Source organism: Antedon bifida, chromosome 9 (assembly GCF_963402885.1).
Source record: "Antedon bifida chromosome 9, ecAntBifi1.1, whole genome shotgun sequence".
Classification (NCBI taxonomy): domain Eukaryota; kingdom Metazoa; phylum Echinodermata; class Crinoidea; order Comatulida; family Antedonidae; genus Antedon; species Antedon bifida.
Window position 1 is genome coordinate 19,916,343 of NC_136234.1, and position 21,065 is coordinate 19,937,407.

The window sequence follows — 21,065 nt, forward strand, 5'->3', positions numbered from 1 at the left end:
GCACTATAAGATGATGTATGATCATATACAGCAATATTATCGCATAAAAATTGATTTTTAAAAACATGATATTTTGGCCATTTTTCGAAAAACATCCCTTACTATAGTACAGGGATATTTTCCAAAAATGGCCAATTTTCGACCCTTTTATTTTTCGACATAAATGGTTTCTATAGCACTATAAGATGGTGTTTGATCATATACAGCAATATTATCTCATAAAAATTGATTTTTTAAAACATGATATTTTGGCCATTTTTCGAAAAAAAATCCCTTACTATAGTACAGGGATTTTTTCAAAAATGGCCAATTTTCGACCCTTTTATTTTTCGACATAAATGGTTTCTATGGCACTATAAGATGATGTATGATCATATACAGCAATATTATCGCATAAAAATTGATTTTTAAAAATATGATATTTTGGCCATTTTTCGAAAAAAATCCCTGTACAGGGATTTTTTAAAAAAATGGCCAATTTTCGACCCTTTTATTTTTCGACATAAATGGTTTCTATAGCACTATAAGATGGTGTTTGATCATATACAGCAATATTATCGCATAAAAATAGATTTTTAAAAACATGATATTTTGGCCATTTTTCGAAAAAAATCCCTTACTATAGTACAGGGATTTTTTCCAAAAATGGCCAATTTTCAACCCTTTTATTTTTCGACATAAATGGTTTCTATGGCACTATAAGATGATGTATGATCATATACAGCAATATTATCGCATAAAAATGGATTTTTAAAAACATGATATTTTGGCCATTTTTGGAAAAAATCCCTTACTATAGTACAGGGATTTTTTCTAAAAATGGCCAATTTTCGACCCTTTTATTTTTCGACATAAATGGTTTCTATGGCACTATAAGATGATGTATGATCATATACAGCAATATTATCGCATAAAAATGGGTTTTTAAAAACATGATATTTTGGCCATTTTTCGAAAAAAATCCCTGAACTATAGTACAGGGATTTTTTCCAAAAATGGCCAATTTTCGACCCTTTTATTTTTCGACATAAATGGTTTCTATGGCACTATAAGATGATGTATGATCATATACAGCAATATTATCGCATAAAAATGGGTTTTTAAAAACATGATATTTTGGCCATTTTTCGAAAAAAATCCCTGAACTATAGTACAGGGATTTTTTCCAAAAATGGCCAATTTTCGACCCTTTTATTTTTCGACATAAATGGTTTCTATGGCACTATAAGATGATGTATGATCATATACAGCAATGTTATCGCATAAAAATTGATTTTTAAAAATATGATATTTTGGCCATTTTTCGAAAAAAATCCCTGAACTATAGTACAGGGATTTTTTCCAAAAATGGCCAATTTTCGACCCTTTTATTTTTCGACATAAATGGTTTCTATGGCACTATAAGATGATGTATGATCATATACAGCAATATTATCGCATAAAAATTGATTTTTAAAAATATGATATTTTGGCCATTTTTCGAAAAAAATCCCTGTACAGGGATTTTTTAAAAAAATGGCCAATTTTCGACCCTTTTATTTTTCGACATAAATGGTTTCTATAGCACTATAAGATGGTGTTTGATCATATACAGCAATATTATCGCATAAAAATAGATTTTTAAAAACATGATATTTTGGCCATTTTTCGAAAAAAATCCCTTACTATAGTACAGGGATTTTTTCCAAAAATGGCCAATTTTCAACCCTTTTATTTTTCGACATAAATGGTTTCTATGGCACTATAAGATGATGTATGATCATATACAGCAATATTATCGCATAAAAATGGATTTTTAAAAACATGATATTTTGGCCATTTTTGGAAAAAATCCCTTACTATAGTACAGGGATTTTTTCTAAAAATGGCCAATTTTCGACCCTTTTATTTTTCGACATAAATGGTTTCTATGGCACTATAAGATGATGTATGATCATATACAGCAATATTATCGCATAAAAATGGGTTTTTAAAAACATGATATTTTGGCCATTTTTCGAAAAAAATCCCTGAACTATAGTACAGGGATTTTTTCCAAAAATGGCCAATTTTCGACCCTTTTATTTTTCGACATAAATGGTTTCTATGGCACTATAAGATGATGTATGATCATATACAGCAATATTATCGCATAAAAATGGGTTTTTAAAAACATGATATTTTGGCCATTTTTCGAAAAAAATCCCTGAACTATAGTACAGGGATTTTTTCCAAAAATGGCCAATTTTCGACCCTTTTATTTTTCGACATAAATGGTTTCTATGGCACTATAAGATGATGTATGATCATATACAGCAATGTTATCGCATAAAAATTGATTTTTAAAAATATGATATTTTGGCCATTTTTCGAAAAAAATCCCTGAACTATAGTACAGGGATTTTTTCCAAAAATGGCCAATTTTCGACCCTTTTATTTTTCGACATAAATGGTTTCTATGGCACTATAAGATGATGTATGATCATATACAGCAATATTATCGCATAAAAATGGGTTTTTAAAAACATGATATTTTGGCCATTTTTGGAAAAAATCTCTTACTATAGTACAGGGATATTTTCCAAAAATGGCCAATTTTCGACCCTTTTATTTTTCGACATAAATGGTTTCTATAGCACTATAAGATGGTGTTTGATCATATACAGCAATATTATCTCATAAAAATTGATTTTTAAAAACATGATATTTTGGCCATTTTTCGAAAAAAATCCCTTACTATAGTACAGGGATTTTTTCAAAAATGGCCAATTTTCGACCCTTTTATTTTTCGACATAAATGGTTTCTATGGCACTATAAGATGATGTATGATCATATACAGCAATATTATCGCATAAAAATGGGTTTTTAAAAACATGATATTTTGGCCATTTTTGGAAAAAATCTCTTACTATAGTACAGGGATATTTTCCAAAAATGGCCAATTTTCGACCCTTTTATTTTTCGACATAAATGGTTTCTATAGCACTATAAGATGGTGTTTGATCATATACAGCAATATTATCTCATAAAAATTGATTTTTAAAAACATGATATTTTGGCCATTTTTCGAAAAAAATCCCTTACTATAGTACAGGGATTTTTTCAAAAATGGCCAATTTTCGACCCTTTTATTTTTCGACATAAATGGTTTCTATGGCACTATAAGATGATGTATGATCATATACAGCAATGTTATCGCATAAAAATTGATTTTTAAAAATATGATATTTTGGCCATTTTTCGAAAAAAATCCCTGAACTATAGGCCTAGTACAGAGATATTTTCCAAAAATGGCCAATTTTCGACCCTTTTATTTTTCGACATAAATGGTTTCTATGGCACTATAAGATGATGTATGATCATATACAGCAATATTATCGCATAAAAATGGATTTTTAAAAACATGATATTTTGGCCATTTTTGGAAAAAATCCCTTACTATAGTACAGGGATTTTGTCTAAAAATGGCCAATTTTCGACCCTTTTATTTTTCGACATAAATGGTTTCTATGGCACTATAAGATGATGTATGATCATATACAGCAATGTTATCGCATAAAAATTGATTTTTAAAAATATGATATTTTGGCCATTTTTCGAAAAAAATCCCTGAACTATAGGCCTAGTACAGAGATATTTTCCAAAAATGGCCAATTTTCGACCCTTTTATTTTTCGACATAAATGGTTTCTATGGCACTATAAGATGATGTATGATCATATACAGCAATATTATCGCATAAAAATGGATTTTTAAAAACATGATATTTTGGCCATTTTTGGAAAAAATCCCTTACTATAGTACAGGGATTTTGTCTAAAAATGGCCAATTTTCGACCCTTTTATTTTTCGACATAAATGGTTTCTATGGCACTATAAGATGATGTATGATGATATACAGCAATATTATCGCATACAAATGGGTTTTTAAAAACATGATATTTTGGCCATTTTTCGAAAAAAAATCCCTTACTATAGTACAGGGATTTTTTCCAAAAATGGCCAATTTTCGACCCTTTTATTTTTCGACATAAATGGTTTCTATGGCACTATAAGATGATGTATGATCATATACAGCAATGTTATCGCATAAAAATTGATTTTAAAAAATATGATATTTTGGCCATTTTTCGAAAAAATCCCTGAACTATAGTACAGGGATTTTTTCCAAAAATGGCCAATTTTCGACCCTTTTATTTTTCGACATAAATGGTTTCTATGGCACTATAAGATGATGTATGATCATATACAGCAATATTATCGCATAAAAATGGGTTTTTAAAAACATGATATTTTGGCCATTTTTGGAAAAAATCCCTTACTATAGTAAAGGGATATTTTCCAAAAATGGCCAATTTTCGACCCTTTTATTTTTCGACATAAATGGCTTCTATGGCACTATAAGATGATGTATGATCATATACAGCAATATTATCAAATAAAAATGGGTTTTTAAAAACATGATATTTTGGCCATTTTTGGAAAAAATCCCTTACTATAGTACAGGGATATTTTCCAAAAATAGCCAATTTTCGACCCTTTTATTTTTCGATATAAATGGTTTCTATGGCACTATAAGATGATGTATGATCATATACAGCAATGTTATCGCATAAAAATTGAATTTTAAAAACTTGATATTTTGGCCATTTTTCGAAAAAATCCCTTACTATAGTACAGGGATATTTTCCAAAAATGGCCAATTTTCGACCCTTTTATTTTTCGACATAAATGGTTTCTATAGCACTTTAAGATGGTGTTTGATCATATACAGCAATATTATCGCATAAAAATTGATTTTTAAAAACTGATATTTTGGCCATTTTTCGAAAAAATCCCTTACTATAGTACAGGGATATTTTCCAAAAATGGCCAATTTTCGACCCTTTTATTTTTCGACATAAATGGTTTCTATGGCACTATAAGATGGTGTATGATCATATAAAGCAATATTATCGCATAAAAATGGATTTTTAAAAACATGATATTTTGGCCATTTTTGGAAAAACAGTTTCTTCAAACATCACACATGTTGTAATTTCAAAACATTATGTAAAATATCTGTTTAATTCAAGTCGAACATTCAAGTACGGAATGAAAAGAAAAAACAAGAAAACATTATATTTAGCGTTTTCTGTGGTAGTCTACTACGTACTTCCTCTTATATGGAATAAACAAAATAACAAAATAAAGTAAAAATTAAATAAAAAATGATAATGGCATTTCTGTGGTTCTATGTACTCCCTCTATAAGTTGGGTGACAGTTAAAATCCACCAGTTTTATTAGATGTTCCCATGCTCGCTCATACACTTGTACTGTACAAGTCAAATCCTGTAAAAAAAAGGATCACATTTGTATGGTTTATAGTTTTAAAGGTGATCTTATGGTATGAAGATTTCGTACCATACATAAATAATGTACATGACATGGCATAGAAGTGTCCAGTGAATACCGTATAAGGTAGATGGTGAACCTAAATGGTTTAGGGAACTCAAAGTACAATAGGCCTACTTTGGTGTGAATAGAGGAATGGCACAATCATAGAAGCATTATTGTACTTGTACTGTATGAGGTTCCTATATTTGAGAATGACACTTATCCAAAGGAGGGGCTCTTGTGTCTTACTTTCAATGTTAGACTATTATTTAGTTTGAGCGCTTACCACCGGTACTCGCTTTAACTTACCATGGTTGCAGCTCGTGGTCCAGTCAGTAGTTTACACTTCTGAACGTTTAGATTACTTAACTTCCCTGTGTTCAACTTGCATACAGTCGGGCTCAGTTCAATAGTTAAAAAGTAATTAATTCCAGCAACAACCTGGAAATTAATAGAAGCATAACAAAAGTATTAAAATTACATTAAAACCGATTTCATTACCACTATTCACAAATTTGTTATGCATAATTCCAGAATACTTTCAGAAAAAACAAAACTAATATTGTGACCTCGCATCGTTTCTTTACAGGCTGTAGGCCTACAGGTTTATGTGGACCAGAAGACTAACATTTCATTATAATATATCTGATTCTAACTCTATCTACACTATCAAACTTTATTTGACAAAAAAACACACGATGTGCCAGACATAAGATCAAAGAACTGTTACGAGTTCCTATCTTGGAATCTTCTCTTTACTTCACTAAAGTAAAGAGTCTCAAAACCCCACTTTGTAGGCCTATAAAGTTGTTTGGCCACAATGTAACTCTCTTACCTGGGTAGCAGCCGAGATGATGTTGGTGCACCTCATTGCATATAGCGAGTTACTTTTTGCGTTTATTTGCTCAGTTGCAAACCTCGAGATTCTTCTAATCAAATCAGACTGATTAGGATTAGCCACAGTTTCTCTTCCGCCCATCATAGTAAAATTACCAAGGCAAATACAATAAAATAACAACGATAAAACCAAAGTTTTAGTCATGTTTCTCGCTATTTTGAAGGCCTACTGGACGTGATCAATATAGGCTACTTAATGAACGAAAACAAACAAGTGTGTTTAATTACATTGAATGTTGGTTTACTACACTATCGCATAGGTACTAAAATTTGTTGTTGTTACTTTTATATGAATTTTTTCAAGTTATAAAATAACAATTTTGTTTCAAATAAATAACTCTGCATAAAATTGAATGCTACTGTAAATGTTATGTTATAATGTTATATAAAATCAAGAGTATTCGTAAAATGATTTTAATTTAATATTAAAAAAAAAATCATAATGGACGATTCTGAAAGATTAATAATTATGTATAAGTTATAATATTATTAGGATACATTTTTTAATAGAGGGAGGCAAACATATTATTATTCTTGTTGTTAAACTGGCTGTTGAAATAAAATACGGTTTTGTTTGCTTTGTACCGATTGTCACGTAAACATTTTGAACACTGTTACCACTTCTCTACTCGCATATAAAAAGCGAGGAACTTGAAGAGCTAATACAAGTCAACTGACAAAAGAGTAGAGTAAGACAAAGATAGGAGATCAACAAAGATGATTTATCTTTCAACAATTGTTGGAGGTACACACATAATTTGACAGTGGCTTAGGCTGCTTTTGTGCTTTCCCGGCAGCTAGTGACTATGATTTTATATTTTCTTCTTGCGTCGTGTTTGTTTAATTTGTAGATTTGTATTATATTTTGTAAAATGTATCTTTTGCCTGTATAAATAATAATAAAATAATGCAAAATAATAAATAAAACAATTTAAACCATTAAAATATCAATCAACATTATATTTAACCAACATTTTATAAATTCATATCCAATTAACTTGATAATTAATTATTGTGATTGATTTCAACATTGTTATCGACAAAGATGACAACGACAGTGACGACAACGACAGTGACGACAACGACAGTGACGACAACGACAGTGACGACAACGACGGTGACGACAACGACGGTGACGACAACGACGGTGACGACAAGGACAGTGACGACAACGACAGTGACGACAACGACAGTGACGACAACGACAGTGACGAAAACGACGGTAACGACAACAATAACATAATCTTTATAGATATTATTCCATATTTTACACGTAGGCGCCACACATCTTAGAAATAGAGTACTACTCGTTATTATCAGTAGGATTGCAGTGGTCGAAATTTTGAACGATCCTCCTCCTAGCCTCATCTGCCAACCATACTCTCTCCCACAACTCTACATTGCACGTTTTTATCTGCAATACAAAAAATAAGTTAATAATTTGTATGGAAAACATAATTAAACAGCTGGCAATGATACCATGTAAGAACAAATTTTGCATTTAGTTATGAGAGGAAAGAATGTGGAATATTTTCTATGAAGACGGTAACAAACGGTCATATTAACAAGTGTCTTTGCAATTAATAACAGTGTTGATATATAGGATCAATTTGTTGCATCATGAAAGGGTCGTAATATTGGCATTTTTTCGTATGCAACATCCTTGAAAACTCTAGAATTACATAAAAACCTGATGTCTACACTATCAAACTTTATGCGGCACAAACATGTGATGTGCTTATATATGTAAACGATGATGTCATATCACTAGCATATTTGGGCACATCATACACTATAGTTTGATAGTCCAGACATGGCGTATGCATTTCAATATACGGCAAAGGTGCTCATATACTTACATCGTCATCATCGGAACACATCTTGCTGCTGGTATAACAAGCTTCAAAGACAAAACTGTAAAGAGTTCCAGATGTAACCTGAAAAATAATTATTAAAATAATGATGATTTTCATATTGTATGCCTAAAATATGTTTCAGCCTATCCTGTTTTAATGTGGAAAATAACAATAACTAACAATAATAACGTTGATATAAGTTTGCGGTACAGAACGTATATTAGTTCTGAACAGAACTGTTGAGTTTCTCGACGTTTCGATCAATATGCTAACATATAAATTAACAAAACTATCATCTGTTCTAATGGACAACATCCTCAATATCCACTAGAATGCTGGCCCCGCAGCTCCAGCTCTATAATTGTTCGGCTCTATCTTCAAGTAGGCCCGATCCGCCGCTTAAATTTGTTTGAGGACAGTTTTAGGCTGCTTAACAGTACTCACTTATAGTTTTAGCAGCAGGTCTAACGTGCCTCAATATTAACTTACCTGTTCAGTGACCGAGGTAATCTTGGAAAATATGTACTTTTCTGGCGATTCGTTTTTATTGATTGTTTCAATTGCAAATCTCATCTTGTTTACAATATCACCGTTGATTTCATTCTTCGATGTGACAGAAGCCACCAAAAACGAATTTACCAAAAACAGTAACAGCAACAACTTGGCCATTTTCTCTCTCAATTTAACGGAATGTCTACAGTCTGCTGGACATCACACGACACCAGGTTTTATATAAACGAGTAATTCTATAAATATTCAAATTAGCTTCTCTTTTAATTAAATTTGTATTGTACGACAAACACACCTCGGTTTCATTATCATTAATTTATTAATTGATTCAGTTTTACGTGCCGAAAATTATTTTAATCCACGATCGATGTGTTTACGTTTCCTTTCAATAACACGGGTCAAAAAGTGGATATATCTCTCTTTGTTTGGATAAATAATAGCATCCATTGGCCGTGGTTGTCAAACGGGTCCGGCCAGAGTCCCTAGAAACTCGCTTTTAAAGATGAACATCCTTGATTGTGCACACTCTCAGTAGGGTTTTACTTTTATCAGGAAATACTTTGTCAATCCTCCCCGATGGGGGAGGGGTGGCATCTCTCCACGGGCCCTGTCCCCACCCGCTGGCGCCACCACTGTGAGAGGTCTGGTCAATTGGACCAAACTTTTTAGCACTCCGCGCCTTTGACCAATATTTTGTTTCGTTCGTTTGTAATTACACTTTGACGAATTGTAGGTGATCTTTTTGATTTAATGATACCTTTTCCAAAATGTAATTAATGAAAACAAATATTGTGTAATATTTCGCGCCCGTAGGCCTATTACTTATTAGGCCTACCAGTAGGAATTAAGCAGGATTGGTGGTGAGACCGATTTCGGTATACTAATATAACAAGCTAGCGATGTTATAAGTGAAAGTACGACTGAATTTAGCTGTTTAAAAGATTATTTACCTACATAAAAGTGGAGTGGTCTAAAAATGAGTGAAATATGGAAATTATTATGTGAATGACGAAAGAATAAATGTGCGAAACACCCACTAAGGAAAAACACGAACGTAGTAAAAGTGTCATAATTTTACTAAAGAGGGCTGCAGTTGTATTCTAGTAGCACATTATCATTAGGAGGTGTAAGCCACATTCTCTCCCAAACAGCCACGTTGCAAGTTTTCATCTGTAATACAAAATAAATTTTGTAAAATTATTTTTAAAAAAGAAAACACAAAAGGTCATGTGAACAGTTCAGAAAATAGTTTAATTCATGGAACTAATGTAAACTTCCATTCCATACAGTAGCATAGTGGTCAAATCTAACATACCTATGCTATCTTGCATTTATGATAGGCTTAGGCTAATTTTAGGAAAACTAGCATAATCTGGCATAATTCTGAAAAAAAAAATTTGAGGAATATTTCCCATTATTAAGTTTTTTTTCCTTTCCTTTTTTTTGTTCTGGCCACAATGTACGGAAGTGGTGAACATTAGAACAACGAGCTCGACTTACAGGGACATTCCATTCGCATAAATTTTTGGTAATACACGCTTGAAACTCGATACGGTAAAGCATTCCTTCTACTACCTGGAAAACAACAATATATTGGTTTTTGATAGTTGTGTGTTTTTTAAAATTGTACGAACAAATACAAGTTTTGTCTTTTATTACGCTTAGCTAATCGCTTGTACAAATTACTAGTTAGTTTATTATGAATCCGGTTGTGAAGTTTATACACTCAACATAGCCGAATATACTTATAGCAGGGAGTTGAAACTACAACTTCCTGCTTATAGTTATCGATCGAATTGTAATTCCATGTGAATAGTTATGAAACAAACACATTTGCAATCAAAGGTAAAAAGATCAATGCAAACAGAAGTAAAAAATAATAAGCGTTCAAATGATTATCATTGTGTAGTATGTTCTCGATGGAAATCATCGATCTGCAGTTCACATGCCTTTCGCCTACACCAACGTCGTTATGTTGTATTTACCTGTTTAGTGGCTGCAAAAATGTCAACAACTTTGTATTTCGCTGTGTCCAACGACGATGCTTCCTTTAAATTGATTGCCTCAATTGCAAAGGCCATGGCTTCTTTAACGTCATTGTTATCGGCCGGCTGTACTTCTCCAATGCCCATTGCTTTACTAACAGTAGTAAAGCAAAACGGATTCACCAATAACAGAAGGAGCACGAAACTTGCCATATTTATCTAGCAATACTAATGAGCAAAAATGCCAACACTGGCATACTAAACAGACTGATTAATACAATAATTATAGTTCTTGTTATTGGTAAATGTCAAACAGCTGACGAAATGAAAATAATAGATAATAGATTTGGTTGACAAAAGAAGATTAAGTTGTATAGAATTTTAAATAATTATGACAATGATTAGAAAAAGCACATAAAAAAAGACGACCATGAATCTGGTGACAAAAAAGGACAAAAAGTGAATAATTTTAACAAACTTTTGAGAACAGAAAGAGTTTATGGCTCACGCAATGACAAATTAAGAAGTCAAAAAATAAACTAGATATGCCCACACAGGGTTTGACTGCCGACACGGAATTCAATGCTAATACGTAATGTATGAAAACCGGGTTATCCCACGTACGACGAGAAAATTCACTTCACTTCACAAACATTATACTTGCTGTATTTATTGTCTTTTTAGTTAGTCCACCCAGGGAAGAGTTAAATTACAACTCTTCCCTGGTCCACCAGTCGACGTTCCGAATTTTGTCTAGTATACGCATGAAACGCCATATGTGCAAAAATATTTATCTTTTTACTAATATTAAGTCCAAACTCCGTCTGGAACCCAAACACATAATGAACAATAGGAAAAAGTGTACACTGTATTTCCTTATACGTATTCACACTTATAATACGAATAATTACACAGCGCCATCACAGAAATTGTTTATTATAATAGACAAATGTTGTTGTCAACGTCTGACGTCACTAAGCCGATATATTGTAAACCGAAGCTAGTGTGTTCCTTGTTTTGTATGCGTAAAGAACAAAACCAACGACTTATACATAATATGTAATGTAGTATTTTTTCAATCTGATCAGTTTATTTACATTGGTAGTAACTAAAAACTAAATAAGGCCTAAAATGCGTCTTTTTACTACTTTACTGCAGAGTAGAGCGAAAGGTGCTATAGTTCTAGCCAGCTACCTCATCGGGCCGGGGGCCACAATCTAATATCTCGCACAGACTCATCTCAAAATCTACCATTGTATTAAGCGGAGTAGGCCTAAGTTTTAAATAAAATAAACTAAAATTTGAAATTATCCTTTTCTGCGTACGTATATAGGGCGCAACATTTTTTTTTCAATGTTAAAACGATCGTAGTGTAAAAATATTATGACCTTACAGTTGGTATATTTACGGTGCTTATATACATTACTGGGGGAGCTTTTGATTGCGACATTTTAATTTGACGATAACATTTTAGGTACCAAACTGGTCATAGGTTTAAGATACACAATTTGTGCAATAAAAAAATATAATATTGTCTACTGGATGGACAAGAGGAAACAACAATTTCTGTATAATTACAGGTCACTCTGCGCACAATAGTACACGTATTATAACATCAACCAAAGCCTATGCTTTCTGGAAACTAAGCAAATAATCCAACAGCCTTCGAGCCGTGCTTGGAGCTTGGCATTCACAGTCAATCAGTTGGTCTGCATGTCTGTTCCACACAGTCACATAGCAATCCGTTGTCTGTAATTGAAAATAATATATCAAAAGCGTACAGTAACAGGTATATGGGTATATGTTGGCATGAGAGTTCGACGTGAAACTTTTAGGTCGCCTTGATAATTCAAAAATTAGAAAAGATTTGATGGTCGGACTTCATTTCGTAATTTAACAAGTAAACCCCATAAGCGTAACGAAAGCAAGTTGACCAATGACAAGCGACAGTTCAAATAATCCATCACTTGTGATTGGTCAAATCTCTTAAGCTTGGTTCTCACTAAGACGTAACGCAAGGACGTGACGCAACGCAAGCGAGTTGACCAATGACAAGCGACAGTTGGAATAATCCATCACTTGTGATTGGTCAAATCACTTAAGCTTGGTTCTCACTAAGACGTAACGCAAGGACGTGACGCAACGCAAGCGAGTTGACCATTGAAAAGCGACAGTTCATTCGTATCAACTTTCTTGCGTTGCGTTTACGTCCTTTCGTTGCTTCCCAGTAGAGTAACAAGCGTCACCCCAACCACTCTGTCCCAAAGCTCCATCATTTCAATATCGTTTGGACTTACTATATTGCTGTGTGTGAACGGCCGTTAAATAAACTTACCCTTGTGCACCCGTAATCTTGGTTCAAATCAAGATACAACTCGTAACGAGTTCCTTGTACAATCTACAAGCAGAATACGGTCATTACTAAATTATAGGAAAAAACTGTCATGGAAAAAACTTCGCAAAAGCTCCAATAATCCAAATAAATCAGTACTCCTTAAAGATATTGTTATTATTATTATTTAACATGGGATTCAACATAACCGACCTACCTGTTTAGTGGCCTTAGTGATGGCAGGTATGCAGGTCTCTCCTGCGTTTTCTGAATCAATCAAGCATTGAATTGCAGGTCCATAAATTAAATAAATAGAGGCATCTTCTTGGGGATTAGACACGACTTCTTTTCCACTTAATGGCATACAACTAGCCTGGTAAATAAACGACAACAGCAAACACCAAACAATAGCCATCTTGATTTACGGTCACTTGGTAGCGTTTGCTCAAACTCTTCTGTCACTTGGTAGCGTTTGCTCAATCTCTTCTGTCACTTGGTAGCGTTTGCTCAATCTCTTCTGTCACTTGGTAGCGTTTGCTCAATCTCTTCTGTCACTTGGTAGCGTTTGCTCAATCTCTTCTGTCACTTGGTAGCGTTTGCTCAATCTCTTCTGTCACTTGGTAGTGTCGCTTTTCCTCTACTGTCACAGTAGCGTTTGTTCTAAATGTCAGTGTAGGCTGGTTTAACTATTCACCCACGGTAAAAAAATAAGACAAAGCAAACAGCCCTAGTATTTTACTCCCATGGAATTTCATCATTGTTGGAAAATGAATGTTTTGTTGCTAGCTTAATTGTTGGTACACGATTTGAACGATTTTCAAAACAAAAATATTTCATTGTAAACATTTTAAGTGGAACATTACAAAAATACTCCGCTTAAGCATACCATAAATACCTAATATTCAGACTACAACGTATCTTTATTAAGTTTTGCTATCAATCCATTTTCATATCACGCAATCCATTTTACAGTTTAATAGTTGAATAGTGAGGGATTAGTTACAGTGTTTTGAATTTGAATAAACCATTGTTAGGCCTAACTTTGCTGTCACATTTTTTCAATTTACTGAAAATCTGAACTGAACTTGCTGTAATAATAGTACAAACACAATTATTCAATCAAAGAAACGCTCTACTACACATGAGAAATAGACCGTATATTGTGATGTCGGTCGATAAACTTCTGACGACAAAAAGTGTATCCTGTTTTATCAATCGTAACGAAATCGTTATTTAAGTCTCTAAATGATTCAAGTTGAGCCTCACTCTTTGCTAATTTCTTTGCAATGCGAAGTCGATTGAGCTCGCTAGTTAGACGATTCTCCTCAGCACTAAACTCTAATTCTACATTCAAGTAAGCTTTACTTTCAGCCAGCTTTATTTTCCTATCCATTATAGGACTAGACTAGAACTAAAGCAATCGGCTAAATTTATTCGTACTTTACAATATAGCTGGCTTGTTACATTAGCATCGAACATTATTCGGGCCTTTTAACACCTCCGTACATTAATATTGATTACCTAAGATGTTTGTAATCAATTCGTGCATTGTTTAATGACTGAAATAATGAGTTGTCACTGACATACCGATGTTTACCATTATAGCTGCCAATAATGTATGTTTATTATAGCGCCCTCTATGGTTTGGTGTATTATTATTGCGCGCAAACGTTAACTTTCAACGCGCAAGCAGAATAATGTTAAGAAAGAAAAATAGCAGAAATTTAATTATTCTTCTATGTTTCGATACTCGTTTTAAGAAATAAGTTTCTCGACGCACATATAACTGAAGTTGTTGTAATATACTTGCGCACGCGCAGATCAATTTGATTACAAAGTGAGCGGAGCTTCCGAGGTTTATGTTAGGGCTCATGTGAAAGCGCCCTACTGATAATTATATAGATGATAATCTTGTTATATTATTTAAACCATCAGTCAAACACAGATAAACAAGATGATTTTAATGGTAAGTATGGCGGTATTGCTTATGATAGGCCTACATAGCTCAATTGACACAAGTAATAGAAACGTACCGTAACAAACATATTGATGCAAAGATCCTTTAATCGACAAATCCCATTTGTTCATCCAAGTACAATGTTGGTTGATAGTATTTAGAGTGGCCATTGTTAGGAAATATTTCCTAAGAATGCCCAAATACCATTATAATAATACGTACATTCCCACAATCACGGGCCCTTAAGTGGCCTACTGTTACTAAAATATCTCAATAAATTGTAGGCTCTGACTATAAACTTCATAGGGATACACATGGATGTTTCCCTAGTTTATTTCGCCTATTCTGAATAGATTAGAAGAAACAATTCGAACATACAGTAATACCACGGATCTTACTTGACATTGGTATAAATTATGTTGAGTTCACAATTTTCTAAAATGTACAATATTCTCAACAACACCCCACCCCACCCATTATCAGCATATATCAGTTCATAAATATGGTAGTAGACTAAGCTTCATATTTAACCTTTTAAACCTCGTTGAGGTAATGCAAACTTTCAGAAATGTATTAAATGCACCAAAGAACAGACTCTACAGTATATATCCCACCATTCAGAGGAAACCCATTTATCTTGCGCACGCCCCCTGGACTCCTTTTCAAATTTACACTTACTAAAAAGGATTTTTTCGCTTCTTGTGCTGCGGTGAAAGTTACTTTCTATCGTCTGTGATGGGAGGACAGTGTCTATAAAAAGAGGCCACGGCTTGGCTAGGCCTACCCTACATTAAGTAACAACAAACTGTGCGATTCAGTGATGACGCTACTGCTACGGTTTTAATAACTGTAAATATTTTTTCTTCTAAAGTGAGCACTTCAGACGGGTGCACCTTGCGTTAAATAAGTAAATTTAACGCTCGTGCGTCTGAACGTATCTTAAGCCATAATGGAGAGTTCAGTTTACCATTTTCACGTTTTTACCATGTGAAATGAACATAATACAACCATCATAAAGGAAGCCCAACTAGAAATCAAGTACCACTTCTTATTTTATATTTGTCCTTACATTCAGTTAAGGACCTGCCTCATGTATTTATTATAATTATATACTGTATTTTAAAATGGTATTGAAACAACTTTATCAAAAAAAGGTAAAAATAAGGAAATATTTCCTTCTCAAATAAAATCCAAATACGATCATATGAATTGACACACTGGAACGTAATAATGCTAAATACTATACATTTACATTTTAACTGAAACTTATTAAAAACTTGAATTACAGAATTTAAGGATGCTTTTCTTTTAAAAAGAAATCATATTGCACAGAAAATAGTCTTAATAAATATTCAGATTATAAATTATTGTAAAAATACGTAAATTAACAAACTAAAAAATGCCGATTCTTTCATGTTTTTTATGTTAATACAAAAATGTGTTTGTAGAATTATATTAAAACCATTGATATATCTAATCAACAAAATATCAATCAATATATGGATATCCATTACTATTATTGATTATAACTACTGATTTTTTGACTGGGTTGAAAACTGAAGATTTCTATTAGATTCGTTTTGTACATGGTCAAATCAAATTAAACTTTATTTCTTCAATAAAACGTAATGAAAGAGATATCTGGCACTTTTCATCTCATTCTATTAATAATATTCATGTTTTTCGTTTGACAGTAACCATTTTTAAACTGCCGAACAATTTTTTTTGAAAAGTTAAAAAAAACAAAATTAAGAAAAACAAACACGTGTCATCAAACTATGGTAATGAGTCAGGAATTACCATAATAAATTACAAAATATCTGGAAAACAGTCATAATCAAATCCGGAAATACATTATCAAAAGTCATTATGTACTGTTTACTTTTATACAATTGGCATATATTTATTTATTTTTCTTTCATTTTTAGTACGGTTCAAACTTTCATCTTTTACTAGTTTTACGGTGTCATTTATAAATAATAGTACATTTAAGTTTGTTTTAATTGTAGACAATTCATTCATTTCACTCATGTTGTTCACAATTGTGCTTTGCAGCTTGTTCTTGTCAAGGTATTCGATCGACTTCAAGGTATAACGTATAATAAAACACCTTACAATTTCACTATAAGAATTCTTTACATCAATTGTAAATGTATAATAATGCATAACGTTGGATTATTGCATGATGATTACATGTAAATTGTTTATATTATGGTATACATTTCATCATATTCAGTATCTACATATTATGACAAAACTCTACTTAACTGTTCTGTCTTTTGAAAATGTCCTCATACTTGCATTATGTGTATGTAAATGTTAAATTGTATGGGTATTTTCATATTTTCTTCTTTTTTCTTCATGGACAAGAGAGGACTTGCATTGGGCTTAGATAAAAGGTACAACAATGTTGCTACATTATTAACAAACACCTTCTTAGCTGCGCATGCGTCGTTAGATTGACGTACATTTAACGTCAAGAATTTTGCAAAAAAATATAATGATTCAAATTTAAAAATTACATATTTTTATAATATTCTCAGTCTTTTCTTTTCATTTTACAATTTTGATCAAATAAAAATAAACCATTGTTTGGCAATATGTTTTTAATTCACATGCATGTCAATAAAGCAACTATACTGCCCAAATAAAGAAGCGACATGGTGTTCAAAGAGAATTTGTTTGATTGGCTGAGAACAGTGCTTTAGCATAGGCTAGCGGATCGAAATGTTCTTTGATCTTACTGACGATGCAAGTCCTCTGTACTACAACTTTTCATGTGATTTTATAAAGTATAAAGCTTACATTTCGTCCTCAACCCATCTTTCCTCTTACCACAAAAATAGTAATAATAATTTAGTTTAAAAATTAAAACCCCTTTTCTAATTTGTTAAGATATATCTCACTATCCAAAGTATAACAATATCTGGGTAATGATACCGGATCAAATGAGAGAATATGAACATCCCACTATACCTCGAATAATAGCGACGGTTGAATACAATCCCAGCGGCAGAAAGTTTTCATATTTTCAAGTATACGTACAATACATTATTGAATCTCAAAACAAATCAATCTCAATTCGAACACTGCATGGCAATGCCTAAATTACAGAGGATACAACGAGACACCATGCATAAATCAGCAATCGTGTCACTGAAAGGGACCACTGAGCTACATCATGGTTGACGCTAATGGATTACATGTTTTATGTCACTATAAGAGAAGATAGCAAGTCAAATTATCTAGAGGCCTGAAGCTAAGTAGTATTAATCAAAATTAAAATTGCTTCAGCCCGGCAACGAACTCCACGGCTTCATTGCTTGTGCTTACGGATAGGGAGACGTTGACGGTACCGTCTGAATTGGACTCATTTTTCATACAGATTTTAGTTTGGCTTTGAAAGTAATTGCGCATGCTTGTGCTGGTAAGATCTGAAAGCTGTCTAATGTCTTTCCAAACATTTTCCAGTATGACTATGGAACAAACTACTGTGTTTACTGTTATTATAAAGTTGTTTCAACGTTATTAGTACTATCCTTTGGATCATTATGTGAAAATGATGTAGAACTCGAAGCACCATCAGCAGAATCACTAGGAGACAATAACTCTCCAGTCGGCTGCAACATGTTCATTGCTACATCGTAGCAAGGGGGTGGAGAAGCATGGATGACTGTTGGGAATTCTTGACTATCAATTGGAAGCGTTGTAGGACGGGCAATTGTTATCGACGGCGCGTTTTCACCATCAGTATTTAAATCTGTCGACAGTAATGACAGACTCTCGTGGTGCTGGTTACGCTTATTACCACGCCTTTTTGTCCGTACTGAATTGCGCTGCAACCTACGATCATTGTCGTCAATTGGGGAAGTTAATTTACATAGCTGCGTGTCAGAAAATGTCTTTCGCTTCACTTTGGAAAGCTTTCGTTTTCCTTCGTCATCGGTTGATATAAAAGCACCGAGTGTGTTGCAAATGAAAGATGAAATGTCTCTAGTGAGACGCCTATTTGCGCTTATATCCTGACTACCACCGTCGTGTAAACTTAGATGCCCCTGTGAGGAGCGGAAGATTTGTCCATTCATTGTTGTGCTTCCGTAAGAGTTATTATTGCCCATAGCATACGCAGACGTTGATCGAACATTTCGTATAGACCGCGTTCGCCCATTGGCATTAGTGGCTCCACGGCCGCCGTTCACAGCTTCCATAAGCAAAGCCTCCGAGTAGCTAGGAATCACGTGTTTATTGTTTCTTATCGTCTGCTCCATACTAGTTTCGCTACTGACAGTAATATCACGTGGTATAGTTCGGTTTCTTCCTGGTCTTAACCGATCATTTGGATAAGTAAAGGCAAAGTTAGTTCCAAAAATCTTCTCTACCTGGTAATGCACATGCGCAATTTTGTATTCTATCCATACGCGATATGGCCAAGATAGTAATGTTAATGAAAGTACCCAATAAACGCAAAGATTGAAATACCAAGGAAGCTTATCTGAATAAGCATACGAAACAGTTTCATCACTAAAATCAATATCTGTTAAACTTAATCCTTCCCTTGTTTCCATGTATTCATCCCTTCCGTCGTTATCATTGAAGAATCGGAATCTTTGTGAAAGGTACTCGTTTTCCGCCTGTACATTCGCGAAAATAAATGTTTTTGAAAATACAACCTGTGTCATACAATGTTCTTCTAAGCCCGCCAAATTTTTGGAAACATCTTTTACTCCAATATCGCTAAAATCAAAAGCACTGGCCGCAGAGTGGGTGTTTATCCGTTCAATGTATTCTTGTGTGCTAGTGTACGAATCGCCATAGCGATACCGTGTAACATGGCGCGTATGGCGGGCGTAGTGATACGAAATCGCCCGCCACCACACGACGGGATACGCTTCACGCATTTGAGTAATTCGTTCGTATACAACGTCGATCTTTTCGCGGTATTGTAATGCCATGCGTACGTCGCAATACCAGCACTCCACAAAATACACAAGGTACAAAAGAACCAGGAAAGCTATTGGTATGTAAAGATATCCGTCTTCGCACGGGCTACCCCATTCATCATGAGGCCTTCCAGTGATCTCGTCTGTCATGATGTAGTTGACGAGTTTGGTTTCGCACCAGCCTACGACAGCAATGCTGCCGCCCATTAGAGCAGTCAGGATCAGACATTTCCAGTGTGTCTCCCGTCTCAACGATGAACAACATCCGTTCTTAGAGGGAGATTGCTGAAAGACATAAAGTGGTATTCAAACGTAACTATTCAATAGCTTTAAAACAAATTTTACCAGTCAATAACAAATAGCGGCTTAACAAACACAAAAACAAAATATCGACATTGTAAGACTAATTTCAACTTCATTGTCCATAACAAAATAATAATTGGAGGTTGTACCAAAGATTATATAGCTGCGCAAGATAGTTAACTGTTGCTAGGTCCCATTCTACAACACTACGCTCCCTGTAATCCCATGGACGCCATTCGAGCGGACATTAGCAACAATTTGCCACAATCATCCGGGTGTTTTGTCCACCCGAATGGCGTCCAAGTTATTTATCTTGGTTGTACCCAGTCATACTGATAGGAGTTTGGCGAGAATACAAGTTGTCTGCTACAGTAGCATTTTATAGTGTTGTCAGAAAGATTAAAGGAAGGAACATCTATCATTTTTGTGAAAGAAATAACATTGTATGCCTAAACTGAATATTGTATATTATACAGTTGCCTTAATAGGGCCTAATAGCTTTCTATGCAGCGATTAAATTTAATATTCAAATCTCACACAGTGAAAATGTAAATAAAATTACATAACGCGGTTACAACTATGGGAAAGGAAGTCAGAAAAGGGCATTTTAAAGTCAAATTATCAGTTTTAACAGATGCTTTGTTATTTTCCAGTCAAGAGTACGATCAAAGTGCCTCTTCGTTGATATTATCATAAACATTAGGATTACCATCTAGTTCTAATTTCCTAACAGCACGGTTGCTATGGGTTACTATGCGCCTCTATCAAGCTTTGATATGGTTTAATGATCTATTTATTTATAAATGCACTACATCAAACAAAAATACGAAGTGTTTAAATGAGGTTAAATTCTTAAATCTGTCCCTCTTAGCAATGATACATTAATCAGTGGCCATGGAGAATCACTACTTAATTTATGCCATTTTCAAT

At 33.7% G+C, this 21,065-nt stretch overlaps 5 protein-coding genes across 5 annotated transcripts in view; all 5 read right to left on the bottom strand.

Moving 5' to 3' along the window:
• Window positions 1–5,102: 5,102 nt before the first annotated feature.
• Window positions 5,103–6,433, bottom strand: LOC144852644 (U7-hexatoxin-Hi1a-like). The gene is made up of 4 exons (XM_078710568.1): window positions 6,191–6,433; window positions 5,665–5,796; window positions 5,211–5,310; window positions 5,103–5,121 (listed from the first exon to the last, which is right to left on the bottom strand). Exons 1-3 carry the CDS (start codon window positions 6,395–6,397, stop codon window positions 5,212–5,214), a joined length of 438 nt encoding a protein of 145 aa, XP_078566694.1. The 5' UTR covers window positions 6,398–6,433; the 3' UTR covers window positions 5,103–5,121; window position 5,211.
• Window positions 6,434–7,222: 789 nt separating this feature from the next.
• LOC144852652 (uncharacterized) lies at window positions 7,223–8,854 on the bottom strand. The gene is made up of 3 exons (XM_078710577.1): window positions 8,598–8,854; window positions 8,112–8,189; window positions 7,223–7,666 (listed from the first exon to the last, which is right to left on the bottom strand). Exons 1-3 carry the CDS (start codon window positions 8,775–8,777, stop codon window positions 7,556–7,558), a joined length of 369 nt encoding a protein of 122 aa, XP_078566703.1. The 5' UTR covers window positions 8,778–8,854; the 3' UTR covers window positions 7,223–7,555.
• An 841-nt stretch (window positions 8,855–9,695) lies between these two features.
• Window positions 9,696–10,817, bottom strand: LOC144852995 (cystatin-1-like). The gene is made up of 3 exons (XM_078711048.1): window positions 10,604–10,817; window positions 10,119–10,193; window positions 9,696–9,788 (listed from the first exon to the last, which is right to left on the bottom strand). The coding sequence occupies exons 1-3, from the start codon at window positions 10,814–10,816 to the stop codon at window positions 9,696–9,698; spliced, it is 381 nt and encodes a 126-aa protein (XP_078567174.1). The 5' UTR covers window position 10,817.
• Window positions 10,818–11,671: 854 nt separating this feature from the next.
• On the bottom strand, window positions 11,672–13,581 carry LOC144852078 (uncharacterized). Its single transcript, XM_078709773.1, has 4 exons — window positions 13,553–13,581; window positions 13,153–13,390; window positions 12,939–13,001; window positions 11,672–12,352 (listed from the first exon to the last, which is right to left on the bottom strand). The coding sequence occupies exons 2-4, from the start codon at window positions 13,348–13,350 to the stop codon at window positions 12,230–12,232; spliced, it is 384 nt and encodes a 127-aa protein (XP_078565899.1). The 5' UTR covers window positions 13,351–13,390; window positions 13,553–13,581; the 3' UTR covers window positions 11,672–12,229.
• A 1,410-nt stretch (window positions 13,582–14,991) lies between these two features.
• Window positions 14,992–21,065, bottom strand: part of LOC144851547 (transmembrane protein 151B-like) — a 42,514-nt gene continuing 36,440 nt past the window's right edge. The window contains exon 2 of the mRNA XM_078709068.1: window positions 14,992–20,117. Coding sequence (XP_078565194.1) covers window positions 18,399–20,117 — 1,719 coding nt within the window. The 3' untranslated portion in view covers window positions 14,992–18,398. The remainder of the gene's footprint in view (window positions 20,118–21,065) is intronic.